Source organism: Heptranchias perlo, chromosome 7 (assembly GCF_035084215.1).
Source record: "Heptranchias perlo isolate sHepPer1 chromosome 7, sHepPer1.hap1, whole genome shotgun sequence".
Classification (NCBI taxonomy): Eukaryota; Metazoa; Chordata; class Chondrichthyes; order Hexanchiformes; family Hexanchidae; genus Heptranchias; species Heptranchias perlo.
This window is the reverse complement of record NC_090331.1, coordinates 52648046-52667311: the sequence shown is the minus strand read 5'-3', so window position 1 is coordinate 52667311 and position 19266 is coordinate 52648046. Positions and strand designations below refer to the sequence as shown.

The following is a 19266-nucleotide window of genomic DNA, read 5'->3' as shown; positions in this document are numbered from 1 at the left end:
TCGTAGCCACAGTATTTATATGGCTGGTCCAGTTAAGTTTCTAGTCAATGGTGAGAGATTCGGCGATGGTAATGCCATTGAATGTCAAGGGGAGATGGTTAGACTCTCTCTTGTTGGAGATGGTCATTGCCTGGCACGAATGTTACTTGCCACTTATCAGCCCAAGCCTGGATGTTGTCCAGGTTTTGCTGCATGTGGGCTCGGACTGCTTCATTAACTGAGGGGTTGCGAATGGAACTGAACACTGTGCAATCATCAGCGAACATCCCCATTTCTGACCTTATGATGGAGGGAAGGTCATTGATGAAGCAGCTGAAGATGGTTGGGCCTAGAACACTGCCCTGAGGAACTCATGCAGCAATGCCCTGGGGCTGAGATGATTGGCCTCCAACAACCACGACCATCTTCCTTTGTACTAGGTATGACTCCAGCCACTGGAGAGTTTTCCCCGATTCCCATTCATTTCAATTTTACGAGGGCTCCTTGGTACCACACTCGGTAAAATGCTGCCTTGATGTCAAGGGCAGTCACTCTCACCACACCTCTGGAATTCAGCTCTTTTGTCCATGTTTGGACCAAGGCTGTAATGAGGTCTGGAGCCGAGTGGTCCTGACGGAACCCAAACTGAGCATCGGTGAGCAGGTTGTTGGTGAGTAAGTGCCGCTTGATAGCACTGTCGACGACACCTTCCATCACTTTGCTGATGACTGAGAGTAGACTGATGGGGCGGTAATTGGCCGGATTGGATTTGTCCTGCTTTTTGTGGACAGGACATACATGGGCAATTTTGCACACTGTCAGGTGGATGCCAGTGTTGTCGCTGTACTGGGAGTGCTTGGCTGGAGGCGCAGCTAGTTCTGGAGCACAAGTCATCAGCACTACAGACGGGATGTTGTCGGGGCCCATAGCCTTTGCTGTATCCAGTGCACTCAGCTGTTTCATAGAATCATAGAAGTTACAACATGGAAACAGGCCCTTCGGCCCAACATGTCCATGTCGCCCAGTTTATACCACTAAGCTAGTCCCAATTTCCTGCACTTGACCCATATCCCTCTATACCCATCTTACCCATGTAACTGTCCAAATGTTTCTTGATATCACGTGGAGTGAATCGAATTGGCTGAAGACTGGCTTCTGTGATAGTGGGGATATCAGGAGGAGGCCGAGATGGATCATCTACTCGGCACTTCTGGCTGAAGATGGTTGCAAACACTTCAGCCTTATCTTTTGCACTCACGTGCTGGACTCCGCCATCATTGAGGATGGGGATGTTTACAGAGCCTCCTCCTCCCGTTAGTTGTTTAATTGTCCACCACCATTCACGACTGGATGCGGCAGGACTGCAGAGCTTTGATCTGATCCGTTGGTTGTGGAATCGCTTAGCTCTGTCTATAGCATGTTGCTTCCGCTGTTTAGCATGCATGTCGTCCTGAGTTGTAGCTTCACCAGGTTGGCACCTCATTTTTAGGTACGCCTGGTGCTGCTCCTGGCATGCTCTTCTACACTCCTCATTGAGCCAGGGTTGATCCCCTGGCTTGTTCGTAATGGTAGAGTGAGGAATATGCTGGGCCATGAGGTTACAGATTGTGCTGGAATACAATTCTGCTGCTGCTGCTGATGGCCCACAGCGCCTCATGGATGCCCAGTTTTGAGCTGCTAGATCTGTTCTGAATCTATCCCATTTAGCACAGTGGTAGTGCCACACAACACGTTGGATGGTGTCCTCAGTGCGAAGACGGGACTTCGTCTCCACGAGGACTGTGCGGTGGTCACTCCTACCAATACTGTCATGGACAGATGCATTTGCGACAGGTAGTTTGGTGAGGACGAGGTCAAGTAAGTTTTTCCCTCGTGTTGGTTCGCTCACCACCTGCCGCAGGCCCAGTCTGGCAGCTATGTCCTTCAGGACTCGGCCAGCTCGGTCAGTAGTTGTGCTACCGAGTCACTCTTGGTGATGGACATTGAAGTCCCCCACCCAGAGTACATTCTGTGCCCTTGCTACCCTCAGTGCTTCCTCCAAGTGGTGTTCAACATGGAGGAGGACTGATTCATCAGCTGAGGGAGGACGGTAGGTGGTAATCAGCAGGAGGATTCCTTGCCCATGTTTGACCTGATGCCATGAGATTTCATGGAGTCCAAAGTCAATGTTGAGGACTCCCAGGGGCCCCTCCCTCCTGACTGTATATCACTGTACTGCCGCCTCTGGTCGGTCTGTCCTGCCGGTGGGACAGGACATACCCAGGGATAGTGATGGAAGAGTCTGGAACGTTGGCTGAAAGGTATGATTCTGTGAGTATGGCTATGTCAGGCTGTTGCTTGACGAGTCTCTCCCAATTGTGGCACAAGTCCCCAGATGTTAGTGAGGAGGACTTTGCAGGGTCGACTGTGCGAATTGACCACCTGTTTGGGACGTGTGCGTGCACGCACGCAGCTTTTTTACATTCTTGTCTCTTTTCAAATTTTGAGTTAGACTTTATCGGACAAAAGATTTGAAGAGAGACTGAATGCAAGTAGTGTGTAAAATAGATCTGGTAAGCAATGGCCACAGTTGAGAGATTGCTAGCATTGGAGGATACAGTCAGGAGAGATTGCTAGAGTGACAAAGAAAGTACCCGCAGCAGACAGGAGAGAGAAAGAAACAACAAGACAGTATAAGCCACAACCAAGTTTCAGCTAGGTGGTACCTCGTTTATACTGTCTTGCTCCAGCCACATTTCTGTTCAGGAGCGACTTTTTTTTAAAAATCGTTCATGGGATGTGGGTGTCGCTGGCAAGGCCAGCATTTATTGCCCATTCCTAATTGTCCTAGAGAAGGTGGTGGTGAGCCACTTTCTTGAACCACTGCAGTCCGTGTGGTGAAGGTTCTCCCACAGTGCTGTTAGGTAGGGAGTTCCAGGATTTTGACCCAGCAACAATGAAGGAACAGCAATATATTTCCAAGTCGGGATGGTGTGTGACTTGGAGGGGAACATGCAGGTGGTGTTGTTCCCATGTGCCTGCTGCTCTTGTCCTTCTAGGTAGTAGGGGTCGCGGGTTTGGGAGGTGCTGTCGAAGAAGCCTTGGCGAGTTGCTGCAGTGCATCCTGTGGATGGCACACACTGCAGCCAAGGTGCGCCGGTGGTGAAGGGAGTGAATGTTTAGGGAGGTGGATGGGATATCAATCAAGTGGGTTGCTTTGTCCTGGATGGCGTCAAGCTTCTTGAGTGTTGTTGGAGCTGCACTCATCCAGGCAAGTGGAGAGTATTCCATCACACTCCTGACTTGTGCCTTGTAGATGGTGGAAAGGCTTTGGGGAGTCAGGAGGTGAGTCACTTGCCGCAGAATACCCAGCCTCTGACCTGCTCCTGTAACCACAGTATTTATGTGGCTGGTCCAGTTAAGTTTCTGGTCAATGGTGACCCCCAGGATGTTGATGGTGGGGGATTCGGCGATGGTAATGCTGTTGGATGTCAAGGGGAGATGGTTAGACTCTCTCTTGTTGGAGATGGTCATTGCCTGGCACTTGTCTGGCGCGAATGTTACTTGCCACTTATCAGCCCAAGCCTGGATGTTGTCCAGGTCTTGCTGCATGCGGGCACGGACTGCTTCATTAACTGAGGGGTTGCAAATGGAACTGAACACTGTGCAATCATCAGCGAACATCCCCATTTCTGACCCTATGATGGAGGGAAGGCCATTGATGAAGCAGCTGAAGATGGTTGGGCCTAGGACACTGCCCTGAGGAACTCCTGCAGCAAAGTTCTGGGGCTGAGATGATTGGCCTCCAACAACCACGACCATCTTCCTTTGTGCTCGGCATGACTCCAGCCACTGGAGAGTTTTCCCCCTGATTCCCATTGACTTCAATTTTACTAGGGCTCCTTGGTCAAATGCTGCCTTGATGTCAAGGGCAGTCACTCTCACCACACCTCTGGAATTCAGCTCTTTTGTCCATGTTTGGACCAAGGCTGTAATGAGGTCTGGAATCGCGTGGTCCTGGCAGAACCCAAACTGAGCATTGGTGAGCAGGTTATTGGTGAGTAAGTGCCGCTTGATAGCACTGTCGACGACACCTTCCATCACTTTGCTGATGATTGAGAGGTAATTGGCCGGATTGGATGTGTCCTGCTTTTTGTGGACAGGACATACATGGGCAATTTTCCACATTGTCGGGTAGATGCCAGTGTGGTAGCTGCACTGGAACAGTTTGGCTAGAGGCGCGGCTAGTTCTGGAGCACAAGTCTTCAGCACTACAGCCAGGATGTTGTCGGGGCCTATAGCCTTTGCTGTATCCAGTGCACTCAGCCGTTTCTTGATATCATGTGGAGTGAATCGAATTGGCTGAAGACTGGCTTCTGTGATGGTGGGGATATCGGGAGGAGGTCAAGATGAATCATCCACTCGGCATTCTGGCTGAAGATGGTTGCAAACGCTTCAGCCTTGCGTTTTGCACTCACGTGCTGGACTCCACAATCATTGAGGATGGAGATCTTTAGAGCCTCCTCCTCCCGTTAGTTGTTTAATTGTCCACCATCATTCATGACTGGATGTGGCAGGACTGCAGAGCTTTGATCTGATCCATTGGTTGTGGAATCGCTTACTACCTCTGCCACTCTTACATACATGCAGAACTCTCTTATCAACAGTTAAAATTTAAAGTTGTAGAAAGTGCAGACAAAACGCAAAACAAAATCGTAGTCTGAGAATTTCTGTACTGTTACAAGAAATCTGTGATGGATTTAATTACTCTACATCAAGTCCCTAGTAATTTTTCTGCTCCTTCCTCTAAGTTTACCTACATAAGTAGTGACTATACTTCAAAAAGTAATTAATTGGCTCTGAAACACTTTAGGACATTCCAAGCACTTGAAAGGCCTATACAAATGCAAGTTCTTCTATTTATTTATTTCCTTCCGAATTTCTCCCTTACCATGCCTCTCTTGATGTTGGCAACTTGTGTTGAAATATTGTGACATAAACCCTATGCTAATTGTTTTTATTGAGTTATTTTAAAATGAAAAATGATGTACATTTGTAGATGACACTAAGTTAGGAGGCAAAGTAAGTTGTGTACATGGGAGCACACGGTTACAAAGGGACAGACAAAGTGAGTGGGCAAATCTATGGCAGATGGAGTTCAATGTGGGGAAGTGTGAGGTCGCCCACTTTGGATCTGAGGAAACAAATAGGAATATTTTCTTAATGGCAAGAGACAAGGAGCAAAGGGATTTAGGTGTCCATGTACAGAAATCACTAAAAGTTAGTGCACAGGTACAAAAAGTAATCAAAAAGACTAATTCAAAGTTGGCCTTCATCTCAAGGGAGGTTAGAATTCAAAAGTGAGAAAGTTATGCTTCAGTTGTACAGGCCCTATTTGGAGTACTGCGTTCGGTTTTGGGCACTAAGCCTCAGGAAAAATATTAGCCTTGGAGGGGGTACGGTGCAGATTCACCAGAACAATACTACTGCTTAAAGGGTTAAATTATGACAGGTTGCATAACTTGGTTTTTTTCTCCCTTGAGATTAGAAGGTTGAGGGATCTAACTGAAGTCTTTAAATGGATAAAGGGATTCGATAGGGAAGAAAGAGAAATTATTTACTGTGGTGGGGGAATCTAGGACAAGGGAGCATAATCTTAAAAGGCCATTCAGGAGTGAAATCTAGAAAGCACTTTTTCGCACAAGGGGTAGTGGAAAACAAACACTCTCCCATAAAAGGCTGTGGATGCTGGGTCAATTGAAAATTGAGACACCGAAATTGATAGCTTTTTGTTAGGCAAGGTTTTCAAGGGGCAAAGGTAGATAAATGGAGTTGAGGTACAGTTCAGTCATGATTTAATTGAATGGCGGAAGAAGCTCGAGGGGCTGAGTGGCTGCCTCCTGTTCCTATGTGCATGAAACAATTTTCATATTGTGTAGAGAGATATCATCACTTTAAACATTCTAATTATTGGACTATTCATCTTTGAACATTTGTGTTTGAAGAGAAATTCAAACCGATCCTGCACAGCAGACAAATTAACCCTCACGTTGTCCCCAAGTATACTGGAATCACATTACAAAAGAACATTAAACCAGTTTAAATTTTTTAAATCCAATTAATTTTTACTGCATGTGTAAATAAGATACATCATGAAGAATTGCAAGATACTTTTTATATCCCTCTTACGTCTCTGATCATAGTGCACAATTTTATCAATCGTCAGCAAGCAGATCACTTGTGGATCATAAAACAAATCCCAGGGCTCTTCATAATGTATCCTCCAACTCATTACCCAGAAAAACCCAGTTATGATTTCTGATGCACATAATGAAAAATCTGATCATAAAATATAAAAAGTAGGCTTGTAACTCATTCAACCCAGCATTTTAAACAAAAATTGCTTTCATTAAGACAGTCCAAAAGTGTAGAATCTACTAATGGTACCTTTATGCATACATCAACAACAACTTGCATTTATATAGCGCCTTTAATGTAGTAAAACATCCCAAGGCACTTCACAGGAATGTTATCAAACAAAATTTGACACCGAGCCAAAAAAGGAGATATTAGGACAGGTGACCAAAAGCTTGGACAAAGAGGTAGGTTTTAAGGAGCATCTTAAAAGGAGTAGAGAGAGATAGAGGTGTTTAGGGAGGGAATTCCAGAGCTTAGGGCCTAGGCAGCTAAAGGCATGGCCGCCACTGGTGGAGCGATTAAAATTGCATATTTATTTCCAAACAGAGATCTACGTTTAATTAGAGACAACGATGTCTGAGCTGATCATTTCTGGATTAGCTCAAATTCAAATAGACAAGCAGTAAGTTAGTGGGAGCCAGCCTCTTCAAGTAGCCACTACCCGGCAAACACCTCTGTACCTGCATCTTGGAATTCAAAAATTCACAGACTACATATTTGAATATAAATAGACACAATGTCCATATTACTATATTTCTGCAAAGTAGCATGTATACAAGTACTATCAAATCTGGTGCATAATTCACATTTCCACACAGGTTTTCAATCACCTATCAACTTTGTGAGAGTGCAACTTTTAAAAAAATTTGTTCATGGGATGTGGGCATTGCTGGCAAGGCCAGCATTTATTGCCCATCCCTAATTATCCTGGAGAAGGTGGTGGTGAGCTGCCTTCTTGAAATGCTGCAGTCTGTGTGGTGAAGGTTCTCCCACAATGCTGTTAGATAGGGAGTTCCAGGATTTTGACCCAGTGACAATGAAGGAACGGAGATATATTTCCAAGTCAGGTGTGTGACTTGGAGGGGAACTTATGCGTCAGTACAATCAATCTTTTGCAACTCTGAAAAGACACTTACGGGTGCATCTTTTACACCAGTGATATATGCTATTTTTAATTGGGTATTTTAATTGGCAAACATAAACTTAATTGGCTACAGACACCATGCTAGAATAATACTCCATGTATTGTTAAACCCAAGTAATGATAGAGTGTCTCCTTCAGGCAGTGTGGCTAAAATTGCAGTATAAATATATTGAAAAGGCACAATGTTATGCAATGAACGTATTTAAGACTTCCCACCTTCTCATCATAGGTCTATTTGTAAATAAGTATAATGTAACTTATATACATTAATTTTTTTGTATACATAAAGGTATCATAAGAATGTACTAAACATACCGTCCTAGTGAAAACTGTATTGGGTTGGGGGCAGGGGAGGAAGAAAGCACACAAACAAAACTTACCATCCAGCTTTTATTTTTTTTAAGTTTTGAGAGTATAGATGTGAGCGCCTGCACTTGGAATACATTTAAACAACCTCGGGATAAGTTTATAAAGTGTCCAGGAGGCCCAACGGACCCTGTGATAATTTTGTAAAGCCGGAGTGGTATACTTATACATCATGCAACGTTAAAACCAAAAAGTGCGAGATTGCCTCCTGCAGTTGGCAAGGCTAACGTTGCAGTATAAATATACCCAGAGATGGCACACCTTCATGAAACACACACATTTAAGAGTCGCCACCTCCTTCCCTCAACTTTACTATGTTGCCAATTTCCCATAGAGTCAATTTTTTTTTAAATGGTACAGTTCAATTTTAAAGAATAGAATTAAAGTGGTTTTATTTCAACTGCATGGAATCATTTTACTTAGGACTCCTACAAGTTATCATTTCACATCCATGATTCAATGACAATACACTCTTTTCCTAGACACCTTTGCAGTCTATTAATAAGATCAGCATTTTTCATGGTGCTAAACACAGGATACATACAAACATAGGTTACAAGAAGAAAACAGGTCATTCAGCCTAACCAGACCATGTTAGCGTTTACCCTCCATGTGAGTAAATAGTTCTAAATCACATTTACCCACACTGTTCCTATATCCCTTCAATCCTTTTTCCTTCATCCACCTATCCAATCTAATCTTGTATGTTAGCACAGTTTCTGCCTTAACCATTACTCCTGGAAGTGAATTCCATAGCCTCACAACTCTGAAGATGTTTCTCCTGCCTTCTACCTCTAAATCTCTTGCATTTAATCTTGTGTTTATGGCCCCTCATTCTTGTCTCAACTACTAGAAAGTGTCTGCTTCTATCTACCCTGTCCCATCCCACACATTATAGCACTGTGTAGCATTTGGGTATTTCTTACCAACTACAGAATAAGTTACAAGATAGTTTATTCTCAAATATTTCATTACATCCAATCCCAAGACTTTTAACTCGCTTTGTATTAGTTATTTTGCATTAGTATAATGTATTGCAGCAACTATTCATCTCATCACCTTTTTAAAATCATTTAGAATCAGTTCCTTTGTCTTTTTATTTTTAAAAGTTCTCCAAAATGTACAATCGCATATTTATATGTTCTGAGGAAAGTAGTGCAGTTCCTTTGTTATAAGTTTTTGTAACTACCTATGGTGGAGAAATATGGTGCAAAAATTACGTGGTAAACGGTGATACGAGTTTGATAATATTTGTTCTAAAGATAATCATCACATGAAAGGAAAAATAAGAGTGCTTTGGTAGAATACTCTCAAACAAAATATAATAAAATTTATACCATCCAACAAATACAGTAATCCCAAAATACTTACATTTGCTAGAAAGACTAACTCATTTTGTATTTAAAACATGAAAGATGTATATTTTAGTCTAAAAAATAGAATGGCATTTATATCAGCAAAGATACAAATTACATTTACAGCGTAATATCAATTAATCATTGGCAGAAATGTGCATAACTAATCACATACTCATACAAGAAAAAATGTAAATATATGGAAAAATGGAATAGATAATGCAGATTTCAGAAACAAGTTCTAATGAGATGAGAGAAAGTAGAGTAGGTAGTCCTGATGTCCACATATATTTACAAAAATTGAGATGTTTGATGCTAAGATTGCTGACTACATGGTTTATTGGAAGCAATCTGTGCGGTAAATTTGTCCAAAAGGAATTTCATGTAGTATATATTTAGGCTACCCTGGCAAGCACAAAAACTGTGGATACATTTGCATGTGAAAAAAAATCTGATATTTTGTATTTTTTGCAAATCTGAGAACAAGTCGACAGGCAGACAAAAACAAACATTAACTTCTGGATTATGACAGGTAACAATAGGAATGGCATTGCATTAGTGCAATAATTATTTTGGGTACTGAAAAATTGTGTGGAATGTTATAAAAACACCTACCAGTTACTATGCCATAGTTGGGTGACTCCAAGACAGCTCCATAGAACTGAATGATGTTTCTGTGGCTGAGAACACTAAGAATTTCAGCCTAAATTCAAAATCAGAAAATATACCATTCAAACAAATATCAAGTATAGTATTTTAATGCGAACAGCTGAAATACAACAAGAGGATATTATAATTGCACTACAGTGTGGCTTTAGAAGCTGCACATTTTTAAAATTATGAAATACAACAGAGTTAAATGCAACATGACTGCTCCAAAAGCCCCAAACTAGCAGCAGGAATTAAACAAAAAAACTTTACCAAAGATGTTAAAATAATTGTCTCCCGTAACAAGTTGTACTAATAAAGTTATCACAACCCTCAAACTGAAATAGAACATCATCATTTAAGCTGAGTAAAATTGCTAACAGCCCTCTACAAAGTATTATTATATAGTTTATTTCAAGAATAAATTATTTGTTCTGGACATTTAACTTTTTAAAGAAAAAATTAGTCATTCCAAATATTGGGATATTTGGTAACCAGATTTTGTTACAAGAAGCTTTACAACAAAGCTAAAGGAATGTGAAACAAGATCATCTATGGGATTCATTGAGAAATAATTTCCCTCTGCCTCCTCTCTATTCATAAGAGCAAAGAAAAAGAGCATAGACTTTTATAGGGGCTAAATTTTTGTTTGGATCAAGGCAAGGCTTTACACTACAGAACTTTGTCCTACCCTGGGTAGGAAATTACATTATCATGCACTCTCAATTCAACTACAACAAAAAACTGCAGATGCTGGAAATCTTGAACAAAAAATGCTGCTGGGGCAATCAAGCCAAGTTGGCTTCCTGGCAACAGGCAAGCATTGGTTGAGGAGGTGGCGAGGGAGCAGGCTTGCTGTCATTCTGAAAGAAGGCAACATGTGCCCACCCATGGGGCTGTGGCTCAGCATTCCCACTGATCTGCGGGAGAGCAGAGTGTAGATGATCCGTGATGAGATTCAAGCATTCCCCCAGCCTTTTAAAAGGCAGTGGAGATGGTGGAGCCCAGCACCAAATGGCACTAGTTTGAGCTTCGATCAAAGCAGCAAGAACTGGTGCCACAGGCTCCTGTTGAGGACTTGATTGCAGCATCCATAAGGCTGACCACACACTCCATGGTAGACTGCAGAGTGTTGATGCCTTGTGCCCGAACGCCACACAAGCTGGAAACTGACTCTTCATACTGTCAGACAGTACGGTAGCTCCTAGCAGGCTGTCGTTGAACAATTGCTGGTGCACAGAAAGTGGTTTTCTTCTGAATGCCGAGTCCCTAAAGTCAGTAACTCTATCCTCTTTAGCAGAGCTGGGACCGAGGCTTGCCCTCAGTGAGCTATCTCCTGGGCTGCCCTACTCCTGCTCACTAGTGATGAGATTTTTTTCAAGCAGTTACTGTATTAAAAACATATGTATTGCAATATCCCTAGTACACACGTGATGGAACTCCTGCGTGGTTTTCTGCACCTTCGTTGCTCCAAAGGAAACATGTCAGTGGAGGTCAAATCTGCCACAAAAGCTTCTCCTGTTATAAATTGTTTAAGTTCCAAACTGACAATGGGGTAAATAAGATCCATCTCGGGGATAGGCCTCATGTTAGTGCTGACTCGAATGCACACAGATATCTGAGTATAAACTAGTAACTTCACATCTCTCCAGATTAGCAGCTGCATTTGTCTTTCACTTTTTTTTTTAAGATAACAAAAATGAAGGCCCTTCACCTCAATTGATCGCATTGTTGCAGAATACCAAACCCCTGTACCTTGCATTCCCATTTCAACATCCAGCGGTTTCTTAATGAGAGCAGTACCCTGGCTTCAACCACCCTTCCTAGAAACTATTCAGCAGATTACCTTAGTGCAAAGAAATACTTCCTGATGTCGGTCCTAAATTTAAGCCTTCACAACCCTGAACCTATATGTAGCCTCTTGGAGTGTTGGTCTGGCATGTCAAAAGTATTGTTTATTTTATCCTGTTAAGTATCATATACCTCTTATTCAAGTTATCCTCTGTAGCCCACTACTATGAAGCATATTAAAAACTAATTGAAATTTAGAAATTAATTTCTCTACAGACATAGATAGTGAGAACATATGCAGACTTTTATTACAGTCAAGTTTCAGTAGAGCTCTCCACCAGCATAATCAAAGCAGCTCCACCAAATCTATCTAACTGTATTCTAGTGCCAACACTTAATAGTAGCATCAAATTAGGCTGTAGGATCAGGAAGGCAGGAAAATTCATTCTTTCATAGCATGTTGCCAGCTTGGTCAAACTTTATGTGCTGTCATATTGCCTGGTGTTTGTCAAGACAGAAAGACAGCTGCTTATATTACTACATAAAAAGCTTCAGTCTGCTGTTCACCATATCTCTCTCCACAGCATTTGTTGTGAGAACTCACTATGAAGAAACCAAAGCGGTCATGTATGCCAACCCAACTATATCAAGCCAGCATGAAAATGGGCCTTTCATTTCTCCACTTCCCCACTCTATCAGGAATTGAAATGACTTGACCCAAGCATAACAAAGCTCAAAAGGAAACCTACATAAACTGGACACTAATACCACAAAAATACAGTCATGCTTCCATGCAACAGAAAAAAATTGGTCAGGTTAAATATGTCAAATGAACACAATCAATTGTAGCAACTCAAGCATTAATTATCTGAATATCTCAGTAACAAGGAAGATAAACTTCCTAACTGTGGTTAGAACCTTTAACTAACCTAAATAACCACTAAAGCCACAAATCTAATAAGACCACATTTAGTATGTTACTTTGTTCATGCAGCGTAACCTCAACACTGGATAATCAGACACACTTCATATGTGCATGGGTGTATGGTTGGGGCAATTTAATAGTGTGCGCCTTTATCAGATGAATATGGAGTATCACCAAGATTAAAAAGTCATTAGTCCATGGTCATGTTTGGCTTGTTCTACAAACTGAAGGAAGATTAGGAAGTGGAACATCTACAAACAGCAATGGAATTGTTGTAATGGGAGGATTAAGGTGCTCAAGAAATGAGCTAGTGTGTTCTCAAAATAGGATAATGGGAAGGGGGAAGCTACAAAATACAAACAACCTTACCTCTTTTTCTATTTTTAGCAATTTCTTGACAGCCACCTCTCTGTCTTGGGTCAACCATTTTGCTCGGTAAACACTACCAAAGCTTCCTCCTCCACAGTTTTCATAAAATTGTAAATCATCAAACTTGATTTGCAAAAACGATGGACTGAGGGACAACATCTCATACTGACAATTTCAGAATCTGAAAAATATGAAATAAGTGATCAGTTAAATAAAATGCCATAGAAATCAGCATGCCTATAACCAAACGATATTAACTGATCAGTTCCACAATAGCAAGTTAACATCTTTAAAAGCATACACCAGTCCCAAAGAAACAGTGGTGTATTGCATCTGTTGGGGGGGGGGGGGGGTTTAGAACAAATAGTTTTGTTTTTAAGTTTGTATGATCAAAACGTCAACTATAACGACTGTTGCTATCCCATTTTTCTCCCTTTTAAAAAGTTGTATGCTTCCTACTTAGCAACGGTGACCACTTCAAAAGTACTCCCTTGGCTGTAAAGCGCTTTGGGACCTCCCGAGGTCGTGAGAGGCCCTAAAATAACTGCAAGTTCTTTCTTCTCCAATCGACCCCGCGCCAGAAGACTTCTTGTACCTCCACTGGCACATATCCTGATGGGTAACGTGGTGTCAGCTCTGAGGCTGGATCATGGTTATGGAATGCGAGGCATGCAATCTCTCGGCGCTGCGATCACTTCGCACAAAATACCCGCAGACCGAGCGAGCAACTGGGGACATTTTGGAGTAACTGCGCCACTGCCTGGGCCGAGCTCTCACCGGGCACGTCCAGAAATCTCAAAGATTTAACAATAATATAAAAATCACATGCAAACATATACTTTTTCTAAAATAATAGTGAAACTTCTGGCTATTACCTAAAGTTAAAAAGAAATTACTGCGGGGGCACTGGGGAGGTGCTTTTCCCGAAAACAGTCACGTGAGAGGACAGCCTGTGAAATGTTTGGCATCACCGAGAGTGCGTGAGAGAGAGAGAGAGACACCTCTGGTAATAGTGAGAAAAGATTAAAAAACATCACCGAGAGAGAGAGAGAGAGAGAGACACCTCTGGTAATAGTGAGAAAAGATTAAAAAACATCACCGAGAGAGAGAGAGAGAGAGACACCTCTGGTAATAGTGAGAAAAGATTAAAAAACATCACCGAGAGAGAGAGAGAGACCTCTGGTAATAGTGAGAAAAGATTAAAAAACATCACCGAGAGAGAGAGAGAGACACCTCTGGTAATAGTGAGAAAAGATTAAAAAACATCACCGAGAGAGAGAGAGAGAGAGAGACCTCTGGTAATAGTGAGAAAAGATTAAAAAACATCACCGAGAGAGAGAGAGAGACCTCTGGTAATAGTGAGAAAAGATTAAAAAACATCACCGAGAGAGAGAGAGAGAGAGACCTCTGGTAATAGTGAGAAAAGATTAAAAAACATCACCGAGAGAGAGAGAGAGAGAGAGACCTCTGGTAATAGTGAGAAAATATTAAAAAACATCACCGAGAGAAAGAGAGAGAGAGAGAGACCTCTGGTAATAGTGAGAAAAGATTAAAAAACATCACCGAGAGAGAGAGAGAGAGAGACCTCTGGTAATAGTGAGAAAAGATTAAAAAACATCACCGAGAGAAAGAGAGAGAGAGAGAGAGACCTCTGGTAATAGTGAGAAAAGATTAAAAAACATCACCGAGAGAGAGAGAGAGAGACACCTCTGGTAATAGTGAGAAAAGATTAAAAAACATCACCGAGAGAGAGAGAGAGAGAGACCTCTGGTAATAGTGAGAAAAGATTAAAAAACATCACCGAGAGAAAGAGAGAGAGAGAGAGACCTCTGGTAATAGTGAGAAAAGATTAAAAAACATCACCGAGAGAGAGAGAGAGAGAGACCTCTGGTAATAGTGAGAAAAGATTAAAAAACATCACCGAGAGAAAGAGAGAGAGAGACCTCTGGTAATAGTGAGAAAAGATTAAAAAACATCACCGAGAGAGAGAGAGAGAGACCTCTGGTAATAGTGAGAAAAGATTAAAAAACATCACCGAGAGAGAGAGAGAGAGACCTCTGGTAATAGTGAGAAAAGATTAAAAAACATCACCGAGAGAGAGAGAGAGAGAGACCTCTGGTAATAGTGAGAAAATATTAAAAAACATCACCGAGAGAAAGAGAGAGAGAGAGAGACCTCTGGTAATAGTGAGAAAAGATTAAAAAACATCACCGAGAGAGAGAGAGAGAGAGACCTCTGGTAATAGTGAGAAAAGATTAAAAAACATCACCGAGAGAGAGAGAGAGAGAGACCTCTGGTAATAGTGAGAAAAGATTAAAAAACATCACCGAGAGAGAGAGAGAGAGACCTCTGGTAATAGTGAGAAAAGATGAAAAAACATCACCGAGAGAGAGAGAGACCTCTGGTAATAGTGAGAAAAGATTAAAAAACATCACCGAGAGAGAGAGAGACCCCTCTGGTAATAGTGAGAAAAGATTAAAAAACATCACCGAGAGAGAGAGAGAGAGAGAGACCTCTGGTAATAGTGAGAAAAGATTAAAAAACATCACCGAGAGAGAGAGAGAGACACCTCTGGTAATAGTGAGAAAAGATTAAAAAACATCACCGAGAGAGAGAGAGAGAGAGAGACCTCTGGTAATAGTGAGAAAAGATTAAAAAACATCACCGAGAGAGAGAGAGAGACCTCTGGTAATAGTGAGAAAAGATTAAAAAACATCACCGAGAGAGAGAGAGAGAGAGACCTCTGGTAATAGTGAGAAAAGATTAAAAAACATCACCGAGAGAGAGAGAGAGAGAGAGACCTCTGGTAATAGTGAGAAAATATTAAAAAACATCACCGAGAGAAAGAGAGAGAGAGAGAGACCTCTGGTAATAGTGAGAAAAGATTAAAAAACATCACCGAGAGAGAGAGAGAGAGAGACCTCTGGTAATAGTGAGAAAAGATTAAAAAACATCACCGAGAGAAAGAGAGAGAGAGAGAGAGACCTCTGGTAATAGTGAGAAAAGATTAAAAAACATCACCGAGAGAGAGAGAGAGAGACACCTCTGGTAATAGTGAGAAAAGATTAAAAAACATCACCGAGAGAGAGAGAGAGAGAGACCTCTGGTAATAGTGAGAAAAGATTAAAAAACATCACCGAGAGAAAGAGAGAGAGAGAGAGACCTCTGGTAATAGTGAGAAAAGATTAAAAAACATCACCGAGAGAGAGAGAGAGAGAGACCTCTGGTAATAGTGAGAAAAGATTAAAAAACATCACCGAGAGAAAGAGAGAGAGAGACCTCTGGTAATAGTGAGAAAAGATTAAAAAACATCACCGAGAGAGAGAGAGAGAGACCTCTGGTAATAGTGAGAAAAGATTAAAAAACATCACCGAGAGAGAGAGAGAGAGACCTCTGGTAATAGTGAGAAAAGATTAAAAAACATCACCGAGAGAGAGAGAGAGAGAGACCTCTGGTAATAGTGAGAAAATATTAAAAAACATCACCGAGAGAAAGAGAGAGAGAGAGAGACCTCTGGTAATAGTGAGAAAAGATTAAAAAACATCACCGAGAGAGAGAGAGAGAGAGACCTCTGGTAATAGTGAGAAAAGATTAAAAAACATCACCGAGAGAGAGAGAGAGAGAGACCTCTGGTAATAGTGAGAAAAGATTAAAAAACATCACCGAGAGAGAGAGAGAGAGACCTCTGGTAATAGTGAGAAAAGATGAAAAAACATCACCGAGAGAGAGAGAGACCTCTGGTAATAGTGAGAAAAGATTAAAAAACATCACCGAGAGAGAGAGAGACCCCTCTGGTAATAGTGAGAAAAGATTAAAAAACATCACCGAGAGAGAGAGAGAGAGAGAGACCTCTGGTAATAGTGAGAAAAGATTAAAAAACATCACCGAGAGAGAGAGAGACCCCTCTGGTAATAGTGAGAAAAGATTAAAAAACATCACCGAGAGAGAGAGAGAGAGAGACCTCTGGTAATAGTGAGAAAAGATTAAAAAACATCACCGAGAGAGAGAGAGACACCTCTGGTAATAGTGAGAAAAGATTAAAAAACATCACCGAGAGAGAGAGAGACCTCTGGTAATAGTGAGAAAAGATTAAAAAACATCACCGAGAGAAAGAGAGAGAGAGAGACCTCTGGTAATAGTGAGAAAAGATTAAAAAACATCACCGAGAGAAAGAGAGAGAGAGAGAGACCTCTGGTAATAGTGAGAAAAGATTAAAAAACATCACCGAGAGAAAGAGAGAGAGAGAGAGACCTCTGGTAATAGTGAGAAAAGATTAAAAAACATCACCGAGAGAAAGAGAGAGAGAGAGAGACCTCTGGTAATAGTGAGAAAAGATTAAAAAACATCACCGAGAGAAAGAGAGAGAGAGAGAGACCTCTGGTAATAGTGAGAAAAGATTAAAAAACATCACCGAGAGAAAGAGAGAGAGAGAGAGAGAGAGACCTCTGGTAATAGTGAGAAAAGATTAAAAAACATCACCGAGAGAAAGAGAGAGAGAGAGAGAGAGAGACCTCTGGTAATAGTGAGAAAAGATTAAAAAACATCACCGAGAGAGAGAGAGAGACCTCTGGTAATAGTGAGAAAAGATTAAAAAACATCACCGAGAGAAAGAGAGAGAGAGAGAGACCTCTGGTAATAGTGAGAAAAGATTAAAAAACATCACCGAGAGAAAGAGAGAGAGAGAGAGAGACCTCTGGTAATAGTGAGAAAAGATTAAAAAACATCACCGAGAGTGCGTGAGAGAGAGAGAGACCTCTGGTAATAGTGAGAAAAGATTAAAAAACATCACCGAGAGAGAGAGAGAGAGAGAGACACCTCTGGTAATAGTGAGAAGAGATTAAAAAACATCACCGAGAGAGTCAGCGAGTGTCCTCTGCTAACAGTGAGAAGGGGTAAAAAAAAACATCAGTCAGTGAGTCCTCTGGTAATAGTGAGAAGAGAATTTTTAAAAATCACCGATAGTGAGAGTGAGTGTCCTCTGGTAACAGTGAGAAGGGATTAAAAACATCACCGCTCCATGAGCCGGGTATCGAGCACAAGGTACACGGGACTACACCTCGAGTCAAAGACAACCGGACCTTCGATTTGACAGAAATCATTCGGTCACATAAAGCTGTGAAAAGTATAACCGGCAGTAGTTTAACTTCAAACCTATTTGCAGGCACCAGCCCTCGTCGTTATTTTTATACTTCCGCCCTTTAGAAAAAACACGAACATAACTGGTGGGGGGAGGGGGAGGAGCTGAGGAAATGTCGACTTTCAGTTGTGGAACATTTCTTACCTCTGCTGCACTTGCTCCGGCCTCCGACTAGGAATGAGATAGAAGCGGAGCGGAAACGATAATTCCTGGAAACAAGCTAACCCGGAGACTCCCTAAAGTCAGGAACCCGCCCCTTACATCGGAAGCGATGAGTGCGGCAGCGCCTCCTGCAGACAACCGGGGTTGTGAGCAAGGAGCAGCACCCGCCATTCCTGCCGTTCTTAAGCTGCCAGCTTTTTGGGGGTTATGTTAACTTTTTTGAAGCTTTTGCTAGTTTTTGAGGTGGGCACCTATGGCTATGAGCAGGGAGAGAGCTTTGGGGGGGGGGGGGGGGGTATCCTTTCCCCAGGAGTTTTGTTTATAAATTCCACCCACCAAACATAAGAAAGTCAGAATGAGAAAAGGCCACTTGTGTATTAAAGTTCATTCTCCCAATTCTTCCATCATGCTACCTATTTGTATTTTAAATAATCCTGATGTATTTGCTTCTATTGCCTTGCTCTGTAGATTATTTCAAATGTTTCTCAGGCCTTGAGTAAAGAAGTTTTTCCTAATATCTTTCTAAATTTGCTTTCACTAATTTCAATTTATGTCCTTAGCATACTTTGAAGTAATTGGGTTTATTTTAACCAACGATACAATTTCTACACAGTGGCAAAATACCCATTATACTATCAGTACCACAAGAAAGAGCACCGTTAATCAGTAATAGGGCAAACAATTTACTTAAATAGACAAATATTTTCCAGGAGTTCTATGTAAGAAAAAATAACGGTACGTGCATACAGAGCCATACTGAAGAAGATTCAGACTATAAAAGTTACTTATTTTCCTCTCATTTTCTATTTCTCTAGTTGATGCAGCAACAATCTATATTGCATGCAGCTCTGGGGACTTCATTATAGGAAATATATTACAGCCATGGAAGGGAAAGGGTAAAGTGAAGATTCACTGGAATGATATTGGGAATGAGAGATAGTTATGAAAAAAGGCTTGAAAATTGCAGGGTTTTTTTCCATTGTAACAGAGAAGGTTAAGAAGGATCAAATTTGTGTGGATAAATAGTGAAAAATTGTTTCTACTTATTGCCGAATCAGTAACAAGGGAGTTACTCAGGATTGTCACAAGGACAAAGGGAGGAGTTAGAAAAATAATCATACAGAGGATTAATATAACATGGAATGTTTTACCACAAGCAGCAATTGAGGGAAAAACATCAACATTATTTAAAAGTATTTGAAAAGGAAGAATT

General features: G+C 41.5%; 1 protein-coding gene across 9 annotated transcripts in view; it reads right to left on the bottom strand.

Moving 5' to 3' along the window:
- LOC137323715 (mitogen-activated protein kinase kinase kinase 20-like) overlaps positions 1-18143 on the bottom strand; it is a 151881-nt gene extending 133738 nt beyond the window's left edge. For 3 of the 9 annotated variants that reach the window (XR_010963433.1, XR_010963432.1, XM_067987556.1), the window contains exons 1-3: positions 18036-18143; positions 12755-12935; positions 9637-9724 (exon numbers count right to left, since the gene is read on the bottom strand). Coding sequence is in view for 7 of the 9 variants with exons in the window: in XM_067987556.1 (XP_067843657.1) it covers positions 9637-9724; positions 12755-12913 (247 nt within the window). In the remaining 2 variants the exon portion in view is untranslated. The other 6 variants (XM_067987563.1, XM_067987560.1, XM_067987561.1 and 3 more) reach the window with 6 other exon arrangements.
- Between the last annotated feature and the right edge of the window lie 1123 nt (positions 18144-19266).